The sequence below is a fragment of the Ustilaginoidea virens genome, chromosome 4, assembly GCF_000687475.1.
Source record: "Ustilaginoidea virens chromosome 4, complete sequence".
NCBI lineage: Eukaryota > Fungi > Ascomycota > Sordariomycetes > Hypocreales > Clavicipitaceae > Ustilaginoidea > Ustilaginoidea virens.
Window position 1 is genome coordinate 1,404,404 of NC_057319.1, and position 25,942 is coordinate 1,430,345.

The following is a 25,942-nucleotide window of genomic DNA, read 5'->3' on the forward strand; positions in this document are numbered from 1 at the left end:
TTCGCTTTCATGGCAATCGGGTACTCCCAAGATGAGGAAACAAGGCTGCAAGCAACGCACTGGGCACCAGCAGACCATACCACAGCATTCATTTCCTCCCAACAGCCCTCCCTTTGTTGGGCTGCGAAACTGTTCCTGCGTTTCCTTCAAATAACTACGGAGTACGCCAGGCTTCTTTCTCCCTCGGAAACGTGACGGAACAAATCACCATGGGATGGCTGGCGAACCCTGGCTGCAGCTCGAAGCTCTTTCAGCCGCTCAGGATTGCCAACGGAAACATCGAGTTGAAGCATCGAGTTGTCCACGCACCCCTCACGCGGAACAGGGGAACTCCCCTTAACAGCGCATCTACCGCCCAGGAGCCGAATCGTATTTGGATCCCTAATGACCATGTCGTGGAGTATTATAAACAACGCGCCACACCTGGTGGCTTAATGATATCCGAGGGCCTTCCGCCGTCGGTAGAGGTGAGTCTTGGCTATCCTCTCCTCACTGGTACTATGGCATATCCCTAGCAGGGCTGCAGGGCTGCAGGGCTGTCAGGGGGGAAGGAGAGAGGGGGGGGGGGAGAAGGGGGACACTATTTCGGTTGTTCCTTGATGCTTTTGCACAGTACCGAGTACAGACAAGTCTTTGTCTGAAAACTCCTTCAACTGACCACACATGCTCCAAGGGAAATGCTATGCCCGGCGTGCCCGGCCTGTTCGTGCCAGAGCAAGCCAGAGAATGGAAACGAGTGGTGCAAGCCGTACACGCCAAAGGGGCCTACATCTATGCCCAGCTGTGGCATTCGGGACGCGCAAACATTCCTCACTTGACGGGAACGCCCATACTGGCGCCGTCCAGCGTTCCGTGGGAGGACGCAGACGAGTGCTTCTCCTATCCGCCGCCCCATACCGCGACCCGGGTCAAACTCGCCCAGTACCCACCCCGTGAAATGACAAGGGAGGACATTGCAAGAACCATCGAAGACCATTGCCGGTCGGCAGCTCTGGCCGTGGAAATCGGCTTCGACGGCGTCGAGCTCCATGGCGGCAACGGCTACCTGGCCGAGCAGTTTCTCAGCTCCAACTCCAACAGGCGCACCGACGAGTACGGCGGCACGGCCGAGAAGCGCTGCAAATTTGTCCTCGACCTCATGGACGCCCTCGCCGGCACGGTCGGGCCGGAGAATCTCGCCATCCGCCTCACCCCCTTTGGCTTGTTCAACCAAGCAAGGGGCGAGCAGAGGATCGAAACCTGGAGCCACCTCTGCCGCCAGCTCAAGCGGCGGCTGCCCGGGCTGTCGTACGTGAGCTTTGTCGAGCCCAGGTACGAGCAAATCCTGTGCCAAGCCGAGAAGCAGGCGTTCCTCGACTCGTGGGGGCTGCCGCACGTCGACCTGTCGCTGTTTCGGGAAATCTGGGGCACCACGCCCTTCATGTCTGCCGGCGGGTTTGACGACGCCAACTCGTGGGACGTGATGGAGTCTGGCAGGTACGACGCCTTGCTCTACGGACGCCTGTTTATCAGCAATCCGGACCTTGTGGAGCGGCTGCGGAACGGTTGGCCGCTTGCTCCCTACGACAGGGCGCGCTTCTACGGCCCCTTTGACGAACCCGCCGTCGGGTATACGGACTACCCGTCCTACCAAGGCGATGGGGTGGGTCAGGCGTCTTGTGTGCTGAGATGCGATTCGGGCAGGCTTCGTGGTGGTGTATGCAACCCGAATTGTGCGGACAATCAAGTGTGGCAGGACGGGCTACAGGCGTGACGAGGTTTCGGATATCCGTCTTGGCGCCTCGTTTGTTTCGTTTGTTTTTTTATTCCAACTGTTCTTCCGGCCAACTTTGATTTTTTTTTTGTATCTTTTTTATTGAATTTACTTGTAATTGTAATTCTGCTGCGTACACATGGATGAAACAAGATGCACACCTCGCCCGTGCTCCTCTACGCGTAGTGGGAGGGTTGGCCCCTGATGATGAATACTGCCAGGTGGTGTTTTCCTGCGAGATTCTCTACAAGTCAGAGACAAGTCGAGTTCAAGCCCGTGAGGACGGAATATCCGTGGCCGGTACTCCGAAGATGCGCAGAATCCCTCTAGCGGGTAACTGCTACCTGATCCTCAGCACTGGGCAGCTGCTGGCCCTTGGTACTCAGTACTTTGTGCTTTTCAGAATTCCACCAGGGCAGCGCTTGACCATGTCTGGCCAAGCGGCATCCCGGACTTTCCCCGGCGACACTGGTGCGCGTCGCGACTTCCCAATCAGTCTTTTGTCACAATTTTCCGCCTCAGGCCCAGACCCAGGTCCAGGCCCACCTTCAACTTCTCTTCCAAGCGCCCCCCCCCCCCCCCCCAACCTCTCCCCAAAATATCCCCATATCCAGATCCATAGAGGGCCCTGTGAATCTTAGACAATCTCCGTGTCAACTTTCCTGCTTCACCACCTTGTTTCGAGCCATCGCCCCAACTCTTTCATCCTCCGAAACCGAGCCTGGCCGAGCTACCCCATCGGCCTGCTTCCCTTGCCGCGGCGCGACGTCATACAGAGTTGCTGCGCAGCGCATAACTTGAGGCAAACACATCACGTTTTCGTGCGCCAAGCTGCCCGTCTGGCTGCACACCCACCGTCAGTCATGGGTGACTGGGCGAAACTCAAGGTCGTCGACCTCAAGGCCGAGCTTAAGCGACGAGGCCTACCGCAAGGCGGCCTGAAGACCGACCTCATTGCCCGCCTCCAAGAGTCTGATCGCCTCGCGGCGGAGCCTCCCGCTCAGGAGGCGGCAGAAGAGGCCAGTCTGCAGACCGCCAATGGCCTCGTCGCCGACCACGCACAAGACGAGCCGCCAGCGGATGAGCCGCCGGCGGACGGGCCCAACGGGGATGCAGTCGTTGAACTGGCATCGGCCAAAGAACCGACTCCCGAGCCTGTGCCTCGCTTCGAGAAGCCGGCCGACGCTCCCAATACTCCGTTAGCACAGGCGCCCGAGCTCGACGTCACACCAGCCCGCGAATCTGGTCACGTCGATGCCCCGACCCAACACCCAGAACCCGAGACCCAACCCGACTTTGAGGATTCTGCACCTGGCCGTGGTCCCGAACCTGAAGCAGAAGCTGAACCCGAAGCCGAAGCCGAAGCAGAAGCCGAGCCTGAGCCTGAGCCCGAAGCCGAGCCCGAGCTGGAAGCCAACCAGAGCGCCGTTGCCATTGCCATTGAGCCGCAGCCATCGCACACCCCCGATATCGCCACGCGTGAAACACCGCCGCCGACACCACCTGTCGAAGCTCCCGCTCCTGCTGAACCGCCTGCCGAAGCGCAGAAACGCAAGCGCCATTCGGCCAGTTCGCCGCCCAAGGAAGAGGATGTCGCTCGCAAACGGCCCCGTGCAGATAGCCACCTCTTCTCGAACCATCCATCCCGAAACGACCTTGACCTGCGCGACGCCCCTCTCGTTCAGGAAACGGAAGACGAGCGACACGTCGAGCCGGCTGTTCACCCCGCCACGTCTGCCATCTGCATCAACAACCTGATGCGCCCCATGCGACCCGCGGAACTGCGCGCTCACGTCGTCAGCCTCGCAACGCTGCCTGGAAACGAACCAAGAGACGACATCGTCACCAAGTTTCACCTGGATTTTATTCGTACGCACGCTTTTGTGGCCTTTGAATCCACCTCTGCCGCCTCACGTGTGCGCCGGCTCCTGCACGGCCGCACTTGGCCCAAGGAGAGCAACCGAAAGTCGCTGGCCATTGACTTTATCCCTCCCGAAAAGATTGACAGCTGGGTCGACATGGAGGAAAAGAGCGGCGCTCGAAGGCCGGGTAACCGATGGGAAGTCGTCTACACCTCGAGCCCCGATGGCAGCTCCGTCGAGGCCAGCCTCGTCTCGAGCTCCGCGTCGTCGTCGTCGTCGTCGTCCTTGTCGAACAGCCGCCCCCCGCCCACGCAGAGCAGCAAGCTTCCGCCACCCGTGGCGGCCGACAGCGTCAACTCGGCGCCGCTTGGGCCCCGCGCCCACTTCTCGGATGCTGCTCCTCCCACGGGCCCGCGCGGACCTCGCTCAAGGGCGCCACCTCCTCCCGGCCTGCCGGCTGCCCCGTGCGGCCACGAAAAGCACACGCACGCCAGGCCGGTGATTTCGTACGTTGCCGTCGCGGACGACCTTGCCCGTCGACGAGTCGACAACATGCGCTCCTTCTACACCCGCGAAACCAACAGAGACGTCGGACGGGAAATCAACCGGTACTCGTTTGAAGACGGCGACTCGTTTGTAGATCGCGGCCGCGAAGTCTTTGAAGGTATACGTCCTCCTCATCGCGAACGAGGCGGTCGCGGCGGCGGCGGCGGCGGCAGAGGACGTAGAGGAGGTGGCGGCAGACGAGGAGGCGGAGGAGGAGGCGGAGGCGGAGGTGCAGGGGCAGGGGCAGGCGGAGGCTTTCGTCCCCGGAGTGATAGGTACATTCCGGGGGGAGACGGGCGGTGGGATGACGACGACCGGCGCCGGTACTAGGACGCACGGCAAGGGCTGCGCCGTCTGGCGGTTGGTGCAGCAGGCGCCAACGACGGCGTGAGTGCGTAGGGGTACGATGTGGTACGATATGGTATGATGGGTATGTACAACGGGAACCGAGGGGAACCCGCGTGGCCCATTTTGCAACGACGAGAAAACACGGTCCAGTCTGAACGGTTGCTTTGCGGCGTTGAAAGTAAAAAGAGGAAGAAAGAAGGAAAAAAAAAGGGGGGGCGCTGCGGGAGCTTCGAAATGAGTGAGTTGAGTGGATGGATGGCTCAATGGTGGATGGGGCTTGACGATGTAACCCAATTATTCCCCCCCCCCCCCCCCCCCGGGTGGTCTACAGCCTCTCGGGAGGTAATTTTTTGTTCAATTTACAACCGAAAATGGATTTCTGCACAAGTGGCGGTGGGGAGGGGTTTGCACGCGAGGGATGCTCGCGAGAAAAAGCAGTGACAATGACAACTCGGCATGCTGGAGCCTTTAATGGACTGATGAAGTAAAAACATGTTTCAAGAAACGTTGTTACATGGTCACGGCCATTGCCACTCCACCGGTCCGACAATAGAGAGAGAGAGAGAGAGAGAAAACAAGACGCCTTTGCCATTCCTCGGTCCTTTCTTTTCCCCCCTTATCCAAAATCAAAACAATCCCCTTCACCCACATAGACCGTTTACATGGCGCCGGCCAGAGGCACTGGTTCAACGCCGACGCGCTCCTTGCTGAGAATGTCAAGAATAAACTGGCTTGGGGTGTTGTCCTTGTAAACAGTGGCGGTGCGCTTGGCCAGTCGAACATTATCCAGATACTTCTCAAAGAGATAGGCGCTGTCCATGGGCCCGCCCTTGGCCTCGGGGTGGAACTGGGTGGAAAAGATGGGTCGAGTCTTGTGCATCATGCCCTCGTTGCTACCGTCGTTGAGATTGACAAAGTATTCCTTAAAGTCGCTCGGCAAGGTGCTCGCATCAATGGCGTACCCGTGGTTCTGGCTGGTAATGTGGCATTGGCCAGTGGTCAGGTCCAGGGAGGGAATGTTGTGCGCACGGTTACCGTACTTGAGCTTGATCGTGCGAGCGCCTACAGCTAAGGCCAGGAGCTGGTGACCGAGACAAATACCCATGATGGGGATGGAGGAAGTCTCCATCAAGCGAGCGAGGTTGTAGACGGTTTCCTGGCAGTGGGTTGGATCACCCGGTCCGTTGGAGATGAAGACGCCGTCGTAGTACTGAGCCACCTTGTGGATGGGATAGTTGTAGGGGAAGACAGTGACCGAGGCACCACGGCTGACCAAGCTGCGGAGGATGTTCTCCTTGACGCCGCAGTCAATCAGGGCAACGTGGAGATTGGCGCCCGGGGACTCGACAACAAAAGGAGCCTTGGTGCTCACACGCTTGACAAGGTTGATCTGGCCGGGATCAAGAAAGCTTTCGTCTTCGTCGGCGTCGTACACCTCACCAATGGAGATCCTAGCAAGGGACGAACCCTGCTCGCGGAGGTAGGTGACAATCTCGCGAGTATCGACCCCGGAGATGGCTGGCACGCCCTCGCGAGCGCACCACTCGCCCAGGCTTTCCACAGCGGTCCAATGGCTGTACTTGACGGCCACATCGGAAACCACCACGCCGGCACACTGAATATGGGGTGACTCGAAGTACTTTAGGAGATTGTACTGGTCACGCTGGTTGGAAGGCACGCCATAGTTTCCAATGAGCGGCTGAGTGAAGACCAGGATCTGGCCACGATAACTGGGATCCGTCATGCTTTCGGGATATCCAACCAAGGAGGTGGTGAAGACGGCTTCGCCGGAAATGTTGGACTTTGCGCCAAAGGCCTTGCCATTGAAGACGGGTCCGTCACGAATGGTGAAGGTTGCCGGAACCGAGTTGACAGGCTCGGTAGCTCGGGTAGCAGCGAAGGGAAGTTTCCTGCCCGTGCTCCCAGAAGTGGTCTGGGAAACAAATCGGACCCGGCCAGCCAGAGTCCTGCCGGGAAAAGCGGCAACAGGTTTCGCCGCCGGCTTGGCAAGGCCGCTTGCCAGTCGAAAGAACATGGCAATGATTTGATGTAAGCCTGGCAATTATTTTTTTAACGAATGAGCAAATAAGGTGGGGGGTCGAGGCTTCAGGAAGCTAATCTAAGACGACTGGGACTTCCAGAGATGGTCTATGCAATGTGTCATGATTAGTTTGGGGCTTCTTTGCTCAGCAAAAGCTTGCGAGCTGCGGGCGGTGAGTAAGCGAGCACGAACCAGAGAGATAATCCTATGCGATGGCGTCAGTATGCAAGTTTTTGCCCCACGAAACAGGTTTCTTTTTGAAGGCAAGTCAAGGAATAGGTAAACAAAGGCCAATGGCCAATGTTCCCTGGTAACGCAGTGCAACTAGGCAGGCGAGGATTGGACAGCGTAGAGGGAGCGTTGTAGTGGTTGGGATGGTGGATTCGCTGGTCGGGCGTTGCTGGGAAGAAAAAAAACAAAAAAAAAAAGGGGGGGAGGGGGATAGGGAAAAAAAAAAAGGCCAAGCCAGTCAATCCCGAGCCGACTGCGGCAGACATGCGGCCGTCACATACCTGAGAGGTGAAGACTGACGGGCGCCCGTTCATAAGGGCGATTTCCAGTCGAGGTTGATCAAGGAAGAGGAAACCCGAGGCAACAATGGCACTCCAGAAAAGAGGATAATAAAGGCGGTAGATATCGTGCTTTGACAGTCGGCACACGCAGGGAGGCGAGGGCGAGGGCGAGGGCGAGGGCGAGGAATTAGAGTGGTATCGAGATCTGTCTGTTTCTGACCGTTGCGGGGGAAGGAAAAAGAGAGGAGGGAAGTTGAAGTGCGCAAAGTCGGTGAGAGAAATATTCGCAGCCGGGACGAGGAAAAACTTGGCTGGTCCTGAAGGCCGGCCTGCCTGCCTGCCTGCCTGCCTGCCTGCCTGGGGCCAAGAGTGGACCTGTGGGATAGAGGGCGCTTCCCCATTGGCCGGTTTGGAAGGTTTTGTCGGATCTGCCGCGCATGGGAGTGATGTGAGGCGCCCTATGGGGTCGCTGGGACGTGGGAGCGGCCCCGCAGAACGTTGCGGTACGTAGTACGCAGTACGTACTCGCTACGACTTGCGAGTCGTGCCTTCCTCACGGGATAGCCGAGGGGAACGAACGGCGGGGTGCGGCACCTGCACTGCACCTGCGCCTGCTCCTGCACCTGCTCCTGCACCACGAGGCCTCTCTTGTATCCGTACCTGAAATTGTTCTTTAAATTTGTACTTTGAATTGTACTTTGAAATGTACTTTGAATTGTACTTTGAATTGTACTTTGAATTGTTCTTCAAATTGTACTTTTAATTGTACTTTGAATTGTACTCCGACTCTCGACTCTCGAGCAGACTTTGTAGAATCATCTCTTCGGCCCCCCCTTGTCCCCGGGTCGTGCTTGTGCGGTCGCTGCAGCCCCATCGATCGAGATTGCGTGCTTGTGCATATCAATGACCTCTTTTGCCGGAGCCGGAGCCGGAGCCGGTGCGCCCGCCCAGTCTACACCTCGAGCAGCGACGGCTCTTGCGCCGAGCTCCGGACCGGCTTGTCGACCCTTGGCTTCATTCCTCGCCTACAAACCCCAGAGCTTCGACGCGGCCAAGCTGGGGGAGGGTTCTACGTGGTACATCCTACATCCCATCGGCGCAAAAGGCGAGCATCGTCCGTGGCATAGATGGGCCGTACAAGACGGCTTGCCGGTCCGCTTTCATCCAACCACCTCCAAGGATAAAGTATACATAGATGGTCAATCTGGGAGGTAGGATAGGTTAGGTAGGTAGGTAGGTAGGTACCTGTCAGAACGGGGGGTCTTGGGAAAGAAACAAGAAGAACGACACGGGGAGGAAACATGCACCGGAACTGTACAAGAGGCCTGTTTTGCACAACCCTGGCTCGTTCTCGACAGATCGCTTGGCAGACAGATCGCGCCGCGCGCGGTACTCCGTGCAGAGCGACGCAACGCCGTCTTCATGACTTCCAGTCGCCTAGCTGCATGCGCGGCTTCATCTGCTGCAAAAGCACAATGCCACCCGTCTACAGCGCCCCGAGCTCCTTCAACTTGCCAATCAACCCATCCACGTCCTCGGCCTTGCCGCCCCCTTGTCGAGGCGCAGGTTCTGCGTAGAAAAAAAGAAAAGAAGAAGAAAAAAAAAAAACACGTCAGCGTATCCCTTCGCCATCCAGCGATGCCGCAAACGACGACTCCCCCCCAAAACGCACTCACCCGTGACTTTCAGCACCTTGAGCCGCCTCTCGTTCTCCAGCCCATAGTCCTGCAGCGTCTTCTTGTCCAGCTTCTTCTTCTTGGCCTTCATGATGTTGGGCAGGCTCGCGTACCGCGGCTCGTTGAGGCGCAGGTCGGTCGTGATGATCATGGGCAGCTTCGCGCGGACCGTCTCCACCCCGCCGTCAATCTCCTTGGTCACGGTGACGCTGTCGCCCTCGCCAAACTCGACCCTGCTGGCCTGCGTGGCCTGAGGCCATCCCAGCAGGCCGGCGAGCATCTGGCCCGTCTGGTTGGCGTCGTCGTCGATGCTCTGCTTGCCCAGAATCACCAGGTTGCTCTTCTGCTCCTCGGCCACCTTCTTGAGCAGCTTGGCGACGGTGAGCGGCTCCGGGTCGGCGTCGCCCTCCTTGACCTCGACGTGGATGGCGCGGTCGGCGCCCATGGCCATGGCGGTTCGCAGCGTGTCCTGCGCCTTGGCGGGGCCGGCCGAGACGGCGCAAATGTCCTCCACGCCGCCGGGGGCTCGCTTCTTCTCGCGGATCCGCACCGACTCCTCCACCGACAGCTCGTCGAACGGGTTCATCGAGTGCTTGACGCCGGCCGTCTCGACGGCGGTCTGCGCCTTGTTGACCCGGGGTTTGACCTATGTTCAAAAATGCAGCAGAGGGAAGAAGGGAGGGGTGAGCGGGCAAAAGCGACGAGTTAGTTCCACGATTCTTCCCCCATTCCCCAGCTCATGGGATCAAAAGCAGTTTCACACGAGGTGGCGATGTAGCTCCATACAGCATAGTCAATGACCCGCTTGACGGGCACGAGGATCCTCAGAGCGGACATGGCGGCGGTTGCGAGTCAATGGCTCCGTGAGGTTGAAGAAAGTCTGTGACTTTGCTCCGACGTTAACTCCCCCCGGCCAAGTCCGGCTCCAACCTTGCTCCTACCTTACCCCCACAGCCTCTCCCCTACTCACGTCACGTGATGAGCCACTGCGCTTGCAGATGGAAACCCAAGTCGAGAAAAAGACAAAAGGCCGTCAATTTTCTTTGCAGCAAATACCGGGGCCAACATACGGGGTCTGCCAGTGGAAGCAAAAGTCATCTAAAGCTGGCTTATCGAAATGAAGATACTGTGCTAGCTACATTCCCCTTCCTGCACCACCCCAAAAGCCCAACTCCGGAATGGCAAAAAGAAAAAAAAAAAAAAAAAAAAAAAAAAAAAAAAAGGGGAGGTCAAACGTCAAACGTCCAGCTTGGCACATGTTGGCGTCACCAATCATCCCAGTCATCCTGCTTCTTCTTAGACGCCGGACCCCCTGATGCGCTCTTCTTTCCCATACCCATCGCGCTTGTCCCAATCGCGTTGTCACCTTGCTTCTTCTGGTCGGCCAAGCTCGAAAAGTCGTCCCAAAAGTCTTTGCGGCTCGCATCGAGTGGTGCATCTCGTTGATGACCGTCGCTGCCCTCGACAAAGCGGGTGAAGCCTTCTTGGGCGGATTTGCCTGCAAGCTGGGCCTGTCTGGCAAACTGCGCGGCTGTGAGATGGGCTTGCCTGGCAAAATCACCTTCTGCAAACTGTACGCACGACCATTGTCAGCTTTTCCGTAGAATGTGAATATCGAACGCGGTCTCTCCCCCCCCCCCCCCCCCCCCCCCAAAAGACAGGGTTGGGAGCACGTACTTGCTTGGCAGTGGGCTGGATATATCCATCATTCACCGTCTTGGCCGTCTTGCTCACCGTCGACGTCAACCAGCCGAAGCCCTTGGACAAGGCCGCCATGGGATCCTTTTGCAGCTCATCAAGGTTGGGTATGCTTCCCTGAGTCGACGCCGCTGGGGCCGGTGTGTTGCCGAAGCCGGCATACTTGCCGCCTTGGCTGGGGGGGAGATGCTCGGATCTCGACGCGTTCTCGGCGCCCAATCTCGAAAAGTACCTGTCGTCCACTCGGACCTTGCCTCCTGGACCACCGCCACCGCCACCCATCTGTCCGGGGCTCTGGCTTCGGCTCGGCGAATGGCTCAACGGTGTGCCGGTCCTCGATGCCATCCGCTGAGCAGCCGGAGCTGGTGAAGAGGTGCTTCTCACGGCCGGCGTCGGTGCGGCCGGCTTCTTCTCCCCGGGCACGTATTCCCTGCCCTCAACCTGACACGAAAGCCTCTCCTTCCACTCCTCGCCAACGTCGCCGCTGTACCGCTCCGCAATTGTCGCATCGTCCCAGGACATCCCCCGCATCTGAGTGTCCTCGTGCTCCTCAAAAAACCTCTTCCAGCCTTCGTTGCCGCCTAGTCGCATTCGCTCGATTTCGCTCGCTTTAAACGCATCCATGGAAATGCTCCGCACAAAGGAAATATGCACTCCCAGTCCTCGATGCACACCTGCACACGTTAGGCAGATGAAGATGCCGAATTTGGGAGAAGCCCATTGCGGGGAGGGGGCACCGCAATCGCAGCAGACGTTGTTTTTGGACTCCTTTTGGAGAGCGGCCAGCTATTGACAATGCATCAGTTTTCCCGGTCAGATCCTGTCCCTATCAAGGGCATATTATTCCAGGGGAGGAAGGCAAAGCATTGGCAAAACCAGGGCCGTGTCAAAAATCCCACCCGAGTCGAGTCGGTCGTCGTACCTTGGAACGAGTCTCGGGATCAACCTCCCACATGGCCTTGGACGCCATTGCAGACCGAGGCGCAAAGTTTGGACGACGGCAGGGCAGTCCCGTTGTCAAGTACGCTCTCTTGTTCTCGTTCAACCGACAAGGGACGCTCTTTGGAAATAAAAATAATGGAATAATGGGTTCCAAAAAAGCCAGGGGCGTTGTGCCTTTTCCTGGGTATTCATCTGCCCTTTTGCCAACGTCGTAACCTATCAGAGTTACTGTACCTCTGTGCAACACAAGCTGGCCGGCGGGGCAACTCCCCACAATTCAATTATCCAGTGTTGCCAATAACAGATGCCGACCAAGGTAAGCTTGGTTCCCCAGGATACCACTACCCAAGGTACATGCCTCTCTCACTCTAACCTAGGAGGTACCTACCTTAGGTACCTAGGTACCTGGTAATTTTTTCCCCTCTACACATGCGTTCATGCATCGCAACATCACCACTCTTTCACGCCAACTACTCGTTGCAGAGCACAACACACCACTTGGCCATTTTCACTACTTCTCGCCAAAACAGGTCATCAGGTCATCACACAACACCTTCGACGTGATTCATCAGTTGTCATTAAACCCGTTCTGCTGCTCTAGTTCATCTCAGCCTCCCAAAATATAAGGCAATAGAATAGCAATACACATGATGCCCACGTCGACAGCCGACGAAGAATTGTCAAGCCCTTACGGTACGATAAATGTTCAGGACTCACCAAAACACGCCTAGACATTTCAAAGACGGCGCAGTTTCATCCAACCCCACATGATACCCCATGTGCTGAGTTATTAGTGAAGTACATGAAACGCGTTGCGCCATTAATGTTCCTTTGCCGAGCAACACGACTTCACCCGAGGTGGTCCTATAAGCGATATTCGTCGAGATTCGTCGTAATGTATTCTCATTCGGGCAGGGAAATGTGCCAACCCATCTGGAGTAGCCTTGGCCCAGAGCAGAGACACACACACGCACACACAAAAAGGGAGCGGGGGGGGGGGAGGAGACAAGCCACGCACTTAGGCGCTGATGGCGGCAGTGGCAGCTTCGGCCTCCTTGTTCTCCTCCTGAGGAGCGTTGGCCTCCTCGTCAGTCTTATCGGGACTGTCAATGGCGACCTTGACAGCGATCTCGCGGCCCTCAATCTCCTTGCCGTTCATCTCGGTGACAGCCTTTTGCTGCAACTCCTCTGAGGCAAGGGTAACAAAGCCAAAACCACGACCCTTGCGAGCCTCACCACGAGCCTGGAGCTTTTTGATCATGAATCGAGGAATGGGTCGGAGGGCAATCTTGGCGGAGGAAGGCTCGTATGCCTTGAAGAGCTCAATGAGCTAGACGCAGCGGTTAACATGCCAGTCATGCTCTGTCTAGATAGGTCACTCCTCAGCTCACCTTCTCCTCAGTCAAGTCGTAAGGGAGATTGGCAACCATGACCTTGGTCTTGGAGGGTATGCCATCGGCGGGAGGACCCCGCTCGCGACGCTCGCGCTGGGGACGAGCCTGGTTCTTCGTCTTTGCAGTCGAGTCAGTCTTGTTCTGGTTTTCATTTGTGATGTCCTTCAATGGTTGAACCTCATTGGTGCCCTCAGCCTCGACAGGGGCAGCCGCTGCATCGGTAGCGGCAGTAGAAACATCGCCTTCCTTTTTGTTCTCACCGGTCTCCTTGTATGCCAGACATGGTTAGCTTTATTCTCACAATATTACGTTCCCCGCAGCAGATGATGCCATTTACTTACGCCAGTACGACCACCTCGAGCAGTACGTCCTCCACGGCCGCGGCCACGGCCACGACCGCGGCCAGAAGGGCGGCGGCGAGTACCCTCAGCACCGGATCCCTCACCATTGGTACCCTCGGTCTTCTCACCAGCAGGCTCAGGCTTGCGGGCAAGCTGGACAGAGACCTTGCGCTCAAGGATCTCTTTCCCAGAAAGCTCGGCAATAGCTCGCTCGGCCTCGGAGGGAGTTGAAAGGTCAACGAAGGCATAGCCAACCGGACGGTCGGTTCGAGGGTTCTTTGGGATCGAAACAGACTCACTAAAGAGGGAGACAGTTAGCACGAGAATTTTCCCAGCCGCTGGGTATTAGTAACGTTGCAAAAACACACAAGGACAGTGCGGCCAACCAAATCGTCATGTAGGCTCAGGCAGAAAAACGAGTGGTGTCAATAACAAGAGCAAGCAAAAGGTTTCAAAATGTGGTGATGAAGAGCCACGTCTGGAAAACCAAACATGACAAGGATTACCCAACCAACCCCCGTGCTGTTTGCACACAACACTGTCACTGGCCCTTCCACCTTGCACACTCTGGAAACAAGGCACTTACACAAGATAGCTCTTGAAGAAGTCCTTCAACTCCCCCTCAGTTGTCGCGTAGGCCAAGTTGCCAATGTAGAGGCGGCGGCCTTCCGCAGCACTGGCCGAGGCGGCCTCGTTAGCGGCGGCCTTGTCGGCAGGCTGGGTGATTGAAGTATTGCTCAGAGCGTTTGTAACGTCATTAACGGTGGCGTCAGAGGCCTTCTCCATGTTGATAGCAGACATTTTGATGGTTGGAGTATTGATGACTGTGGGAGTCTCTAGTGGGATATGACGTCTTTTTTTTTTTTTTTCTTTGAACGTTGGGCTCGTGCAAAAGCGACGTTCAAGGAAAGGGAAGGAGAAAAAAAAAAAAAGAGGAGCACGGAAAGTTGAAAAGTCAAGCTCGTGGGTTACTCTCTGTTGCAATGAGGGAGGAGATTGGTCAGGGTAGCTTCGTGCCCTAGATGACAGTTGAAGTTGACAGACGGCGATGCGTTGCGCGGAGTCACAAGTTTGGCTGTTGTTATGTGATGGAGGAGAGGGAAAGGGGGGGCAACGAGTTCAGGAGTGGTCGCGAATATGAAATATTTTTTTCGGGGCGGGCGGCGGTTGCTGGTGGCGGTAGCTGCAGCTGCAGCTGCAGTGGGCAGGGGGGCGTGAATGTGAATGGCAGGCGCGAGTAGGGGGTGATGGCTGGGTGGGACCAGCATTGAATCAATGGCACCGGGACTGGCTGGAGCTTTCAGAGCAGCGCAGCACCTTCCTTCAGCACTTTCAGCAGGAGCAAACGCTCGCTGCGTGTCAACAACATGCCAGACATTAGGTCTGGTTCTGGTACATACAAGTAGGTACAGTACCTACCTCCTAGGTACATGCCTACAGTACCTTAGGTACCTAAGGTACATCAGGGGACGCCCCCAGGCTGGCCCCGCTCTTTGCCAGCGGACGGAGCATTGGGCTGCCCAAGGTGGACTTGGCAGGCATGACACACCGGTCAGGCCAATAGGCGAAGGCGAGGCGTCACGAAACCGCCCAATGCAGGCAAGCTCGCTCGGTGGGCAAATGCGGGGAGGGAGCGACCAGGCGGCAGCGCGGCCTTCTGACAGCACGTGCAGTCTTCAATGTTGACCTCCAAGCCTTGGCCCCTCGATGAGATGAGAGGTGGTCTGGTCAATTGGTTAGTGCATGTGGGCTTAGGTGCGGTGCCACCAACCTGACCTACTAAGTTGGCTGGCCGACGGACATGCAAAGGGCACCAGACGACAGGCACGACTTGGTGGTGCCAGAGGGCGACGGGCGACGGGCGACGGGCGACATGCGGATGCAGATGCGGACGCGGCTGCGGACGCGGCTGGCTGATCAAATTGAGGCCTTGGGTCACCCAGCCAGCTTCTCCTTTTTTTCTCGTTTCATCAATTTCACCATGGCTGCGGAGGAACTGCGTCACACGTCTCACACGTCTCACGAAATGCCCCTGCCGAATCAGGATGCTGAAGAAGCCTGCATTCGTGGTTTCGCCCCGGCAAAAGTCTACGTGTGGAACCTGTGCCGCGTGATTCAGTCGGCAATGCAATGGCATGTCAGCATTGCCTGGGTGGTAGCTTGAGCTGATCTTGGACATTTCGACTTTTGACTCTGCGCTGCGAGATGGGATTCGCCGCTTGGCAGCCTGTTGCAGCCTGTTGCAGCCTCAAGACCCAGGCGCCAAGGTTTCTACGCGTCAACTTCTTTGGAATCAATTGATTCCTCATGTCCTCAGTCATATCCCTACTCCGCAGCTGCTGACCACCTTTTCTTCCTATGTAGGCAGTTTGCCTTGGCAGCCTCGGCATCGACTCCTCTTCCAGCGTCAAGCATAGAGCGTCCATTGGCACCAAGAGGCTGCCGGTCTCGTCTCGTGGAAAAGCAACGCCTTAGATATTCGGCATGGCGGATGCAGCAAGGAGAACGGAAACAGACACTTGGGTCAGGCACCAAGACAAGCATGCAACAAGGGCTTCGCTCCCACCTCATCACGCGACATTGAGCGGCATTGAGCGACATTGACGCTACACTTGAGCATGCGGACTCCGGAGTACATATTGCGCGCCCAAAGGCACGACTGCGCGGCACCTTCACCTTGCTCGACAGCATTTTCATTCTCACCATTAGCCAAAGCGACGCGCCAGCCTCGAGCCTTGTACAGGTCAAAGCCCAGCAAAGACGCGACATGCCTGGCAACGCATTTCCTGTCTTCATCAACACTGATGCGCCTCGTTGAGCCTGCCCGCCCCTTTCCAGGTAGGTGGCCAGTGCTCCCTTGCATGCACCAGACCCCATGGTGAAGTGCAGTTTGACGCTTGGAGTGACACCAAGAAGAAACAAGGAACATTCGCTCCTCCTGCCCCTTCCCCCCTCCCTCTCCCCCGGGGCTCTCTACGCGCGTCAAAGGTGCAGCCGCTGCACAATGACACGCTTGTTACGTTGTCAGCAGGAACGACCAGCAATACGGGTCCTCTGAGCTAACCCAATGCCCGTAGAGAGACTAGACATGGACGTCTGAGCCAAGAGGGCCAACCTGTGATGCTTCAAGTGATTTCTTCCGCCGCGCAACGCAGCGATCGTAACGCATGGGTATCCTCCGCCCGCTCTCCCAGCGGAATCTCGGTGCACGTCATCGCAGGCCGCAGACGGGCGGACTAGGAGCTTTCAAAAGGCCTTGGAAATGCCGCGACATGGTCAGACATGCGACGCCGAAACAACAAGCGCCTCCCGTGGCCGTCTATTTCCGGAAACCGTGGACCTGAGAGACAGCGTCAAGCCTCGAGATTTCAGAAGCATCGGGGACCCCATGATTCACATGTTGCCAAGGCGAGCGCTGCTGGTTGTCTCGCCTCGCGCCGTACCGAACAAAATCCCCGTCAGCACAAGTCCGCGGCTAGATCGCCTGGGTTGGGTCCCGCCAGAAGACGGCCCGGCCCGTTGGATTGACCTCTCGGCCTCTCTGGTTGACAACCATGTCCGGGTAGGCTGCTCATGACTCCGAGATTCGATGCTTTAACACTTGGATACTTGGACTCGAAACTTGGGCTGCATCCTTTGTCCCTTTCTTTTGCCCGCGGCGGGTCGTTCATGCGCCCCCGGCATCGGACCCCGCTTTCCACCTGCCCCAGCCAATCAATGGTAGCGACTCTCTTGTGACCCCATTTTGTTTTCTCCAAACATGGCGAGTCGACTTGCTTGCAGTCCGGAACTTGAACTCAACTTGACCCCGTCGAGAATTCTATGCTTGACGCTTCCTCCCTTGGTCCTCCCTTGGTCCTCCCTTGGTCCTCCCTTGGCACTCGACCATGCAGCGACTCCTCTTTGCCGCCGACTCTGACTCGTCATCCCAGCCATGAGCGTCCCGGATCGGACCGTCTTGGTCCTGTACGGCTCGGAAACTGGCAACGCTCAGGACCTGGCTGAAGAGCTTGGCCGTCTCTGTCAGAGACTGCATTTCACGACCCGCGTGGACGAATTGGATAGTGCAGTCTTGGTGAGAGCTTCCCTGCGCACTCCTCAACCCCGGCACTGCCCGCCGCCAAGGGTCCGTCCACTGAGCAAGTCGACTAACCAAACCTCTCTCTTGTAGAACGATCTCCTTGCTCACCAGATAGTCCTGTTCGTTGTATCGACTACTGGACAAGGCGACATGCCGCACAATGCGCTCTCGTTTTGGAACAAGTTGCTTCGCAAGAAGCTACCGCCTGCTTGTTTGGCAGGCCTGGAGTATTCGTGTGTCGGCCTCGGCGACAGCACCTATCTCAAGTGAGCATTTCCCCGACTTGACTCATGCTCGCTCACCTCACAGTATGCCAGCCAGCCCATCATCGGCACTGACTGTCTTGACTCTGCAGATTTAACTGGGCAGCTCGCAAACTCATCCGCCGCCTCCAGCAACTCGGCGCAACCACATTCATGGAGCCGTGCGAGGCGGATGAGCAATTTCCAGAAGGGTAAAAATACTATATATATCTGCCTTGCCCTCGGAATTCTTTCCCTTGGCAAACCCTCCTTTCCCAGACCGCCCCCTATCATTTAACGTGATGTCAACGGCTGACCCAAAGTGCAGCATTGACGGCAGCTTCGTACGATGGGCGGAAGACCTCCGAAATTACCTCCTCCAGCACCATCCCGATCCGCAAGGTCGGCAGCCCATCCCCGACGACGAGATGCTTCCTCCCAAGTGGTCTCTCTTGCCAGCCTTGGACAGAATCTCCAACACACCCAGTGGCGGCAGCAGCAGCAGCAGCTCCGACGCTGCAAACCATGTCCCTCCGGCACCGCCGTTGGACCAGCTCCTCCTCCCAAACAGCCTCTCCGCCACCATAGCCGCAAACGAAAGACTCACCCCCCCCTCTCATTGGCAAGACGTCCGCCTGCTTACCTTGGCCGTCTCCAACCCATCTGGCTCCCCACTCAACCCAAACCCAGGCGACTGTCTCACCATCTACCCCAAAAACTTTCCGGCCGACGTCCAAAGAATCATCGGCCTCATGAAATGGGACTTTATAGCCGACAGGCCCCTCGATCTGACATGCTGCTCCCTCCCGCCAGGCCTGCACACCATTTCCACCACCTGCAGCCTCCGCGATCTTCTTCTCCACAACGTCGACATCCACGCTGTTCCCAGGCGCTCCTTCTTCAAGAACATATCCTACTTCTCAGATAACCGTCAGCAAAAGGACCGGCTTGCGGAGTTTGCCACGGCCGAGTTCCTGGACGAATACTTTGACTACGCCACTCGGTCGAAAAGGACCATCATCGAGGTCCTCGAGGAATTCTCCTCCGTTCGCGTCCCGGCCCACAGGCTACTCGACGTCTTCCCTCTTATTCGCGGTCGAGACTTTAGCATCGCAAACTACGGCAACCAATGCGCTTGCCCTCCGCGCCCTCTGTCAGCGCGCGCCCCGTCCTACCCACCTCAACCTGCTCCCGCGTGCAGAGTGCAGCTCGTGGCCGCCCTTGTCAAATACCGCACCATCCTCCGCAAACCGAGAACAGGCCTCTGCTCCAACTACATCGCCCACCTGCCCCTCAACACCACCCTCTCCGTGACCGTCAAGCCCGTCCTATCCCCCATCCACGGGCCCGCCAACGCCAAAAGGCCCCTTGTCGCCATAGCCACGGGCACGGGTATCGCGCCCGTCAGAGCCCTCATCCAAGAGCGCCTGACGCACCCTGGCCCCCACGCGCCCATGCTGCTCTTTTTCGGGAACAGGAACCAAGCCGCGGACTACTTGTTCGCCGAGGAGTGGGAATCCATCGCCGCCGCCGCCGCCGCCGCCGCCGCCGCCGCCCCCGACGCACCCCTTGCCGTCTTCACCGCGTTTTCTAGGGACCAGCGCGAAAAGGTCTACGTGCAGGATCTGGTCCGTCAGCAGGCGGCGCGCGTCGCCGACTTGATTCCCAGCAAGCCCATCTTCATGGTGTGCGGTGGCTCGTCCAAGATGGCTGATGCGTGCAAGCGCGCTGTTTTGGATGCCATTCCAGGAGCCGGCGAAGAGGAGCCTCGGAAGAAGCTGTCGGAGGCCATCACTTGGTGGCAGGAGATATGGTAGCCCCCGGCCAGGCACGACCAGCAAAGATGAAGCTTACCATCATGCACTTCGGCCAGCATGGTGCCGCATTCCATACGCCCGAAAAGCGGAATCGGCAAGAGTACATAGCCTGCGGCGGCTGCAAGTGCGAAGGCGAAGCCGGCAACAAGTTGGAACTTTGGACGAGGGAAAATAAACGCCTTGTGGTTCTTTGCCATGACGGCAGCCGTCTCTACGGAGTGCTCTGTTCAAACCATGACTTGAATCCACACCCTGCTCAGCCCAAACAAGGCCTGTCTGTTGCCTTTATTTGCCTCGGGGCCTCTGCCGGCACCAGCGTTCCGTGAAGGCCCCCCCCCCCCCCCCCCCCCCCCCCCCAAAAAAAAAAAAAAAAAAAAAGAAAAGAAAAATATCCAGCCCTTTTGTTCTGTTTCTGCAGGCGGCTGGTTTGTGTATTAGCCCTTTTTTTGTGAGAACATCAACAATGATACGCCGAGGAAAGGCTAACCCTCGCTATAGGAGGTTGCTGAAAAAAAAAAAACCGCCATTTCGTTTGCCGCCTATTCCCAACCACATCGTAAAACGCACGAGGCATGTGTCGGCGCCAAAAGTAGAAAGTCCCCCTGCCTGCATGCATGCTCGCTCTTCAAGACATCCGAGCTGCCACCCCCCCCCCTCCCCCCGGCCTACGAAAAACTCATTCCGCCAGAGAAAATCAAACAAAAACCCAGCACTGGGCGTCCCAACAGCACAGACAAGTCAAGTCCACTCCAGCACCGGGAGACAACCACACCGCTCGGGAGGTATTTCCGATTCGCTTCACCTGCTTCTCTTTTCGTCTCTCTTCGCAGCCCTGTAGATAGCCGCCGGCCCACCGTACTGTCGGCGGGCGCAAATGACAAGTGCCCAAACTCCTCCTTCGCTGGTGAATTTTTTCCAAAGCCAAAAAAAAAAAAAAAAAAAAAAAAAAAAAAAATCAAATGGGAAAAGGAATGAAATGAAGGAAAAAAAAAAAAAAAAAGATGGGTGCGAAAATGAAAAAGGGAAAATAGAAGGAGAAAAAAGATTTGAGATTTGAGGTATAATAGTAACCAGGGTGGTTGGTTGGGGCTGCGGCAGAAACGTGAATCGAAGAAACAGCGCCAGCGAGGTCTTTTTGACTCGGTAAAGTTGCATCCTGGGTCAACCAGCCGAGCCAGCCGTACTATTGGGGTTTCTGTTGCGGATGCTCCGGTCGCTCTTCCTCCCAGCTGTAACGCCTCTCGGCCAGCTGCGGCACGTGGATCAAATCCCGGCCAGGGTCGATGCGTCCCGTTTCGGAAACCACGTCTGCATCGCTGGATTCGGCGTCGACGGGCCTGTTCCCGTCCTCCACATTGCCGGGCTGGCCTGGGGGCGCAGCCTGGTGTCGGCGTGCTTCTTCGGCTCCCGCCATGCCCTCGTCGTCTGTGAAGTCGCTGCCAAGACTGTCGTCGGAGTGGCGGGAGCCTGCCGCCAACATGGCGCCGACTGGCGTGCTGCGTCCGTCGGGTCCGACTATGCGTGACGCCGTCCCGATGTTCTGTCCTGGCAGCGGAACATTTCCAGGCAGCGGCCCCAGACATACCACTCGCGACGGGTCGATTGGCGTCCGCTGCACGGCGGCAGGGCTTGGCGAAGTGCCGTCGGGGGCTGGGGCCGACGGCGAACCGGCCGTCGAATACCCTCCGCCGGTTCGGGTTCCGGAGGAGCGCGACGAAGGGGCATTCGAGTTGGTGGTGAGTGGGGACGGGAGCTCGGCCAAGCTCCAGTCTCCTTCCCGGTGCGAGATTGGTGACGGTTCCGACGTGACAAAGGTGCTCGAAGTCGAGTCGGCGCAAAGCAGCGGGGGCGACACGGGCGACGGTTGCTGATGCGTCGCCGACGTCCGATCTTCCAGTGCAACATCGGGAATCGGCATCTTTTCCGGGGGCAGCAGCACCATTTGGGTGGGCGGCAAATATTCCGGTACCGGCCCTTGGAGCTGGCGGTCCAGTTTCCTCCTCGCAACCTCGTAGGCACTCAGGTGTTGCGTCGAGTCGGTGCCGAGGTCGGTATCACCAAGCACCGAGTAGTCGTCGTCGCCTCCTGCATCCAACGCGTCCAGCTCGGCTGGTGAAGAGGGCGCGGGGAGTTCGTAGATTTGGCAATCAGGAGCCTCAAATGGGTTGCCACCGCCGGCCCCCGATCTGGAAGCTGCTCCGGTTCGGCGGTGTCGACAAAACATTCCAAAAGTTCTCGACAGCACTCGGTACACTAGACTTTTGGGTGGGCTGGGGGTAAGGGTCGAGCTGGCATCCTTGCCGTCATCTAGTCGGTGCCCGGATCTCTGTCGTTGCTGGCGCTGGCGTCGTCGCCTGTAGCAGAGGAATGCAAGGAGAAAAATGGAGCACAGGGCCACGGAACCGACCACGATCCCAGCTATTGGTCCTGCTGAGAGCCCGTTCCCGGTGCTGGGGTTCGGGGGCGCGGGATATGGGCTGTTGCTGGGTTGTCTGATGGCCTGTAGTTGCGCCCCTCCAATGGCGTCAGCGGGGAATCGCGCTTGGTGGATGGAGAAGATTCCAGAGTCGTATTGGGTGATTAGGTAGGCTTCCTGCATAAAGGCGTTGCCAATGATGAAGGTGTCATCGGGCGCTCTGCGAAGGGTGAAATAGGGCACGGCGGGCGTACCATACGCTATGGTTGAGTTCATGAAGGGGTACTCGAGCAGACTGACAAATGCCCGGATAGGGACAGTAATGTTGACCACGCCGGGTACGTGGAGAGGAAGTCCAAAGTTGTCACGATTATCCTCGCTCGATAGGCTGAAGGTGAAGGCCATTGAGAAGTCGTCGGACGAGTATTGGCGATATTGGTCATTCGTTAACGTATACAAGGAATAGGTATTGTTGTACGTCAGGTTGAGCGCTCTGGCAAATCTATCGCACACTGTCGGGGGGAGCCAGAGGTAGGGCGTCGTGGTGTCTATGACGGCAGTGAAGGAATTGTTATATTGCAGCAAGGTCATCGTCTCCGATTTCCAGGCCGCCGGCCTGCTGCCATTTACGGCGGCGACCTGGATTCCTCGGACAAGAGGTCGGGGAATGCCTTCGGTTTGATTCATGGTAAAGGTCGTGTCGTGAGGAGCAAACCTAGCTGAATCATAACCGCCTAGAGTTGCCGATCCTACTATGCCGCCTGTATGGAGTAGCTTCCTCAGTACATGGTCGCCCTTGCAGGGATGAAGAAAGCGGTGAACATTACGCAGCGGGGGGGAGGGTGAGTCTTACGATAGGAGGCGCCGGCAGTGTATCCGTAGCTGTAACTCGGGATCCATCCAAAAGACGCTACAGCCTGTCGCAACGGAGGTGAGGCAACAACGTCGCCAAAGTTGCCAGAGCGAAGACCAACACCAAAGTAGCCGAGGAAATAATCCGTGGAAGAAATGGCCGACAGAAGCACGTTGGACATGCTGAACCTAACGTTGGTAATCCGACTGCTTGCCGCGATTGAGTCGAAGCCATACTGTCCGCTTCCCGCGGTCACCATATCTGGAAGTCCCAGTTGCCACATGCCCAAGCCGGACCATTGTTTCGACTTGGCCGGGTCGTATATGCCGCCTCGAGAAGTAGCGCACAGAGAATTGCCTATATCAAACTTGTCGGTTAGGCGAGTGTTTTCGAAATGTACGACGTACTTGGTGATGTGGGCCAGACTCGACTCGACTCGCCTTTGGGACATCCGTCAGGGCCAACGACCCAGATTTCGGATAGCGTTGTGCTGAAAAATACGTTGACGGGACTGTTGTCTCCGATGAGGAAAGCATACGTCGACCAGTTTCCATCGATCCCTAGCCTACAGCCACGAGGTTAGAACCGCAAGCTCGTTCGAGTGACGTCGGGCAGCCGTTACGGAGGCCAGCCATGCAAAGCGCCATGATTTTCGTCAACAGGGAGGGTGGGAAGACAAACCAGCCTGACGCATTGAAGGCGACGGGTTGCGGGGCAGCAGCGTTTGCAACCGTAGTAGAAAAGGAGGCCGCTACTGCGTTCGCAGCCGCTTGCGACCCCATTTCGGTGTCAAAGCTCAGACCTCCAACCGCGGTGGCGATGGACCTGGTGCGTTGCGATGAGAGGAGACGGGAGGAGGAGGGGGGGGGGGGGGGAGGTTATGCGGGAAGACCCCAGATCACCGACAGAGAGCCAAGGTTTCCGTAAGTTTGGTCATCGAATAAGATTTGCTTGGGGCCGCGGTCTGTATAGTGATTCGGGGGGGCGGGACGGGGGGGAAGGGCGAATCGGCGACTCGTCTATTTGTTCCGTTCCTGAGCCGGAAGTGGTCGAGCGGCGGATGAAGCCAGGTAAGATGGGACGGGTCGATTGCACGCGGCCTCCCTCGGACCGGCCAAGATGGGTGTATGCTTGCTGACGTGAGCGTGTCAATTTGCTGTGAGCAATTGGAGTCGAGGACGGCGGGGATGGCGAGCGAGGTGATGTTGAACGGGACGTTGATAGAAGCGTTGAAAGAGGCGTTGGAAGTTGGAAGCGTTGAAAGAAGCAGCAGCCGAAGGGGAGGGGGGAGAAGGGGGGGGGAGGGCAGCGGAAGAGGGCGTTCAGGCTGCAGGAGATGTGTGATGGTTGTGGTGTGATGGTATGGTGAGGTGGTGTGGTGGTGCGGTGGTGCGGTGGTGCGGTGGTGCGGTGTGGTGGTGTGGTGTGGTGGGAGACTCTGGAGCCAAAAGTCGGGGCGACGACGAGGGCCGGGTCCACTAAAAATCGAACTGCCGTTGACGGGGGGCGGTGGGGACCAAGGCAATTGGCATGATGTGATGGATGTGAGCTGCGAGAAATGGCACTGGGGCACTGGCACTGGGGCACTGGCACAGGGGGGACCTCGAGAAGATCCAGGGCACATGCACATGCACATGCACATAGCCAGGCCAGGCCAGGCCAGGCCAGGCACCTTCCAGCAATTAAACGACGACTACGGAGTACAGCGCACGCACCACACTGGGAGGTACCAGACCAGACTCGGCCTGGCACTTGGTCTCCACGGGCCACTGACTGACTGGGTTCTAGTGTCGTGCTGCTGGTTTGACTATTTGATTAGCACAGAGCTCAAGCTGCATGTGGTTTTCAGCACGAGGCCACCAGCCACCAGCCACCAGCCACCAGCCACCAGCCACCAGCCCCCCCCCCCCCAGTGAGCACATGCAGCGTCTGGGGCAGCGCGCGCAGCGCACAGGCCGCGTCTGGTGCGGCTAGGGCTCTCTCCATGTCTGCACCTGGTCCGGCCTCGGGGGCGTCGTGCCGCCCACGACAAGTCAATCTCGCTTAATGAACCAATCCCCTGTCCCTGAAGACAACTGATTGCCACGCAGCCAGGCGGCTGTTTCAGACACACTGAGGGCACGGAAGCAAAAGCCGCGAGCCTGTTGGAACTGTAGCCAGACTTGCTGCATGTTTAGCAAAGACGCCTGGGTGCAGGGTGGCGGCCCAAGACTGGATTTGCTGATGCCTGGCGCCAAAATGCCTGGCATCTGGTGGGGCTCCAACGCGCCCCAACCACTAATGCAAGGTAAACGTGCCGGGCTGTAAGCCATGCACGTGGTAATAGTGGGGAGGGGTGGTCGGAGACTTGGGGTCAGACGAGTTGTGGGGCGGGCATCATCGTACACGGGGCCATCTTTGGGGTACAGACTCCAGAGCATTTTCCCCATCTCCGTTTGGCATGGTTACACGCATCCATCCGTAAGTGGGAACGAACCAGCTTACTACATACCTCCTCTACCTACCTCCTAGTCGCCCCCCACCGCTCCTTCCTCCAGCCGTCAAGTGGAAGACGTATGACAGAAACCGCCAATAACCAGGCAACTCGTGTCAAAAAGACAAAACAAAAAAAAAAAAAAGGCCCCTTTAAATGAAATGAAAATGAAATGGGTTTGGGCCGGCATCAGTTTTTTTTCTTTTTTTTTTTTTTTTTTTTTTTTCGATTGCCGCGTCGCAAGTCTAGGCAGTTTATGGACGTTCGTCGTATTGTTCAGTCGTTCCATGCACAATTCAAGCCTCTGACAGCTACGCGCTTGCAATGATCAATAAGCCATTCGACGAGACGGATTGAAGGGCGAGCCGTTGGTGATTTTGAATGCGAATGCAATCCAAACAAATGCCTCCGTCTCTCGATTTCCCGTCTCTCGACCTCGACCTCGACCTCGTAGACGTCAAGAAGCACATTGGGACAAATCCAAAGCCAGGACACGGAAAGAAGTAGGTTGCACAGCCACACTGACACCATTCCCACCATGACTGGTGCAAAGGTTCGTGATGGACGAAAACCAGCTAGCGAGTCAGGTAGCTTGCCGCCAAGTGCTTGTTTGCTGCACTACGCTGATGAAAAAAAGCTGGAACATGGCGTGATTTTTTTTTCGAACCGGCAGCACCTTTGCCTGGAAAACAAGGAAGGAAGGAAGGCGTCTGGTAGTATCGTTACGCTGGTAGCTAAGATAGACGACTAAGAGGCTGGGAGGAAGAGAAAACAGCACTGAGAAAGAACGGCTGGGAATCCAGACACGCGGTACCTGCCAATTTCCAACGGCGTTCTTGGCGCGCTGCTGCGTCTTTGCAGGCCGCCTGCCAGCTGCCCGTCGCAGCGGCGGCATCATCATCCCCCATCTTGCCCGAGACAACCAGACATTTCCAAAAAGCGGTCAC

The 25,942-nt window shown here is 57.3% G+C and overlaps 8 protein-coding genes across 8 annotated transcripts; 3 read left to right on the forward strand and 5 right to left on the reverse strand.

Annotated features, from left to right (window-relative positions):
• Positions 1-209: 209 nt before the first annotated feature.
• UV8b_04921 (uncharacterized protein) lies at positions 210-1,753 on the forward strand (the record flags this gene model as incomplete). The annotated part of the gene is made up of 2 exons (XM_043142419.1): positions 210-467; positions 674-1,753. The coding sequence occupies 2 exons, from the start codon at positions 210-212 to the stop codon at positions 1,751-1,753; spliced, it is 1,338 nt and encodes a 445-aa protein (XP_042998353.1).
• An 863-nt stretch (positions 1,754-2,616) lies between these two features.
• UV8b_04922 (uncharacterized protein) lies at positions 2,617-4,491 on the forward strand (the record flags this gene model as incomplete). The annotated part of the gene is made up of 1 exon (XM_043142420.1): positions 2,617-4,491. One exon carries the CDS (start codon positions 2,617-2,619, stop codon positions 4,489-4,491), a length of 1,875 nt encoding a protein of 624 aa, XP_042998354.1.
• Positions 4,492-5,167: 676 nt separating this feature from the next.
• On the reverse strand, positions 5,168-6,544 carry UV8b_04923 (uncharacterized protein; the record flags this gene model as incomplete). Its single annotated transcript, XM_043142421.1, has 1 exon — positions 5,168-6,544. One exon carries the CDS (start codon positions 6,542-6,544, stop codon positions 5,168-5,170), a length of 1,377 nt encoding a protein of 458 aa, XP_042998355.1.
• Positions 6,545-8,548: 2,004 nt separating this feature from the next.
• Positions 8,549-9,575, reverse strand: UV8b_04924 (uncharacterized protein; the record flags this gene model as incomplete). Its single annotated transcript, XM_043142422.1, has 3 exons — positions 8,549-8,631; positions 8,739-9,384; positions 9,525-9,575. The coding sequence occupies 3 exons, from the start codon at positions 9,573-9,575 to the stop codon at positions 8,549-8,551; spliced, it is 780 nt and encodes a 259-aa protein (XP_042998356.1).
• A 428-nt stretch (positions 9,576-10,003) lies between these two features.
• On the reverse strand, positions 10,004-11,406 carry UV8b_04925 (uncharacterized protein; the record flags this gene model as incomplete). The annotated part of the gene is made up of 3 exons (XM_043142423.1): positions 10,004-10,309; positions 10,416-11,222; positions 11,359-11,406. 3 exons carry the CDS (start codon positions 11,404-11,406, stop codon positions 10,004-10,006), a joined length of 1,161 nt encoding a protein of 386 aa, XP_042998357.1.
• A 990-nt stretch (positions 11,407-12,396) lies between these two features.
• Positions 12,397-13,914, reverse strand: UV8b_04926 (uncharacterized protein; the record flags this gene model as incomplete). Its single annotated transcript, XM_043142424.1, has 4 exons — positions 12,397-12,708; positions 12,770-13,039; positions 13,114-13,411; positions 13,700-13,914. The coding sequence occupies 4 exons, from the start codon at positions 13,912-13,914 to the stop codon at positions 12,397-12,399; spliced, it is 1,095 nt and encodes a 364-aa protein (XP_042998358.1).
• A 3,133-nt stretch (positions 13,915-17,047) lies between these two features.
• Positions 17,048-19,253, forward strand: UV8b_04927 (uncharacterized protein; the record flags this gene model as incomplete). Its single annotated transcript, XM_043142425.1, has 4 exons — positions 17,048-17,188; positions 17,285-17,460; positions 17,550-17,648; positions 17,765-19,253. The coding sequence occupies 4 exons, from the start codon at positions 17,048-17,050 to the stop codon at positions 19,251-19,253; spliced, it is 1,905 nt and encodes a 634-aa protein (XP_042998359.1).
• Positions 19,254-20,436: 1,183 nt separating this feature from the next.
• Positions 20,437-23,304, reverse strand: UV8b_04928 (uncharacterized protein; the record flags this gene model as incomplete). The annotated part of the gene is made up of 4 exons (XM_043142426.1): positions 20,437-22,430; positions 22,523-22,879; positions 22,963-23,087; positions 23,204-23,304. The coding sequence occupies 4 exons, from the start codon at positions 23,302-23,304 to the stop codon at positions 20,437-20,439; spliced, it is 2,577 nt and encodes an 858-aa protein (XP_042998360.1).
• Between the last annotated feature and the right edge of the window lie 2,638 nt (positions 23,305-25,942).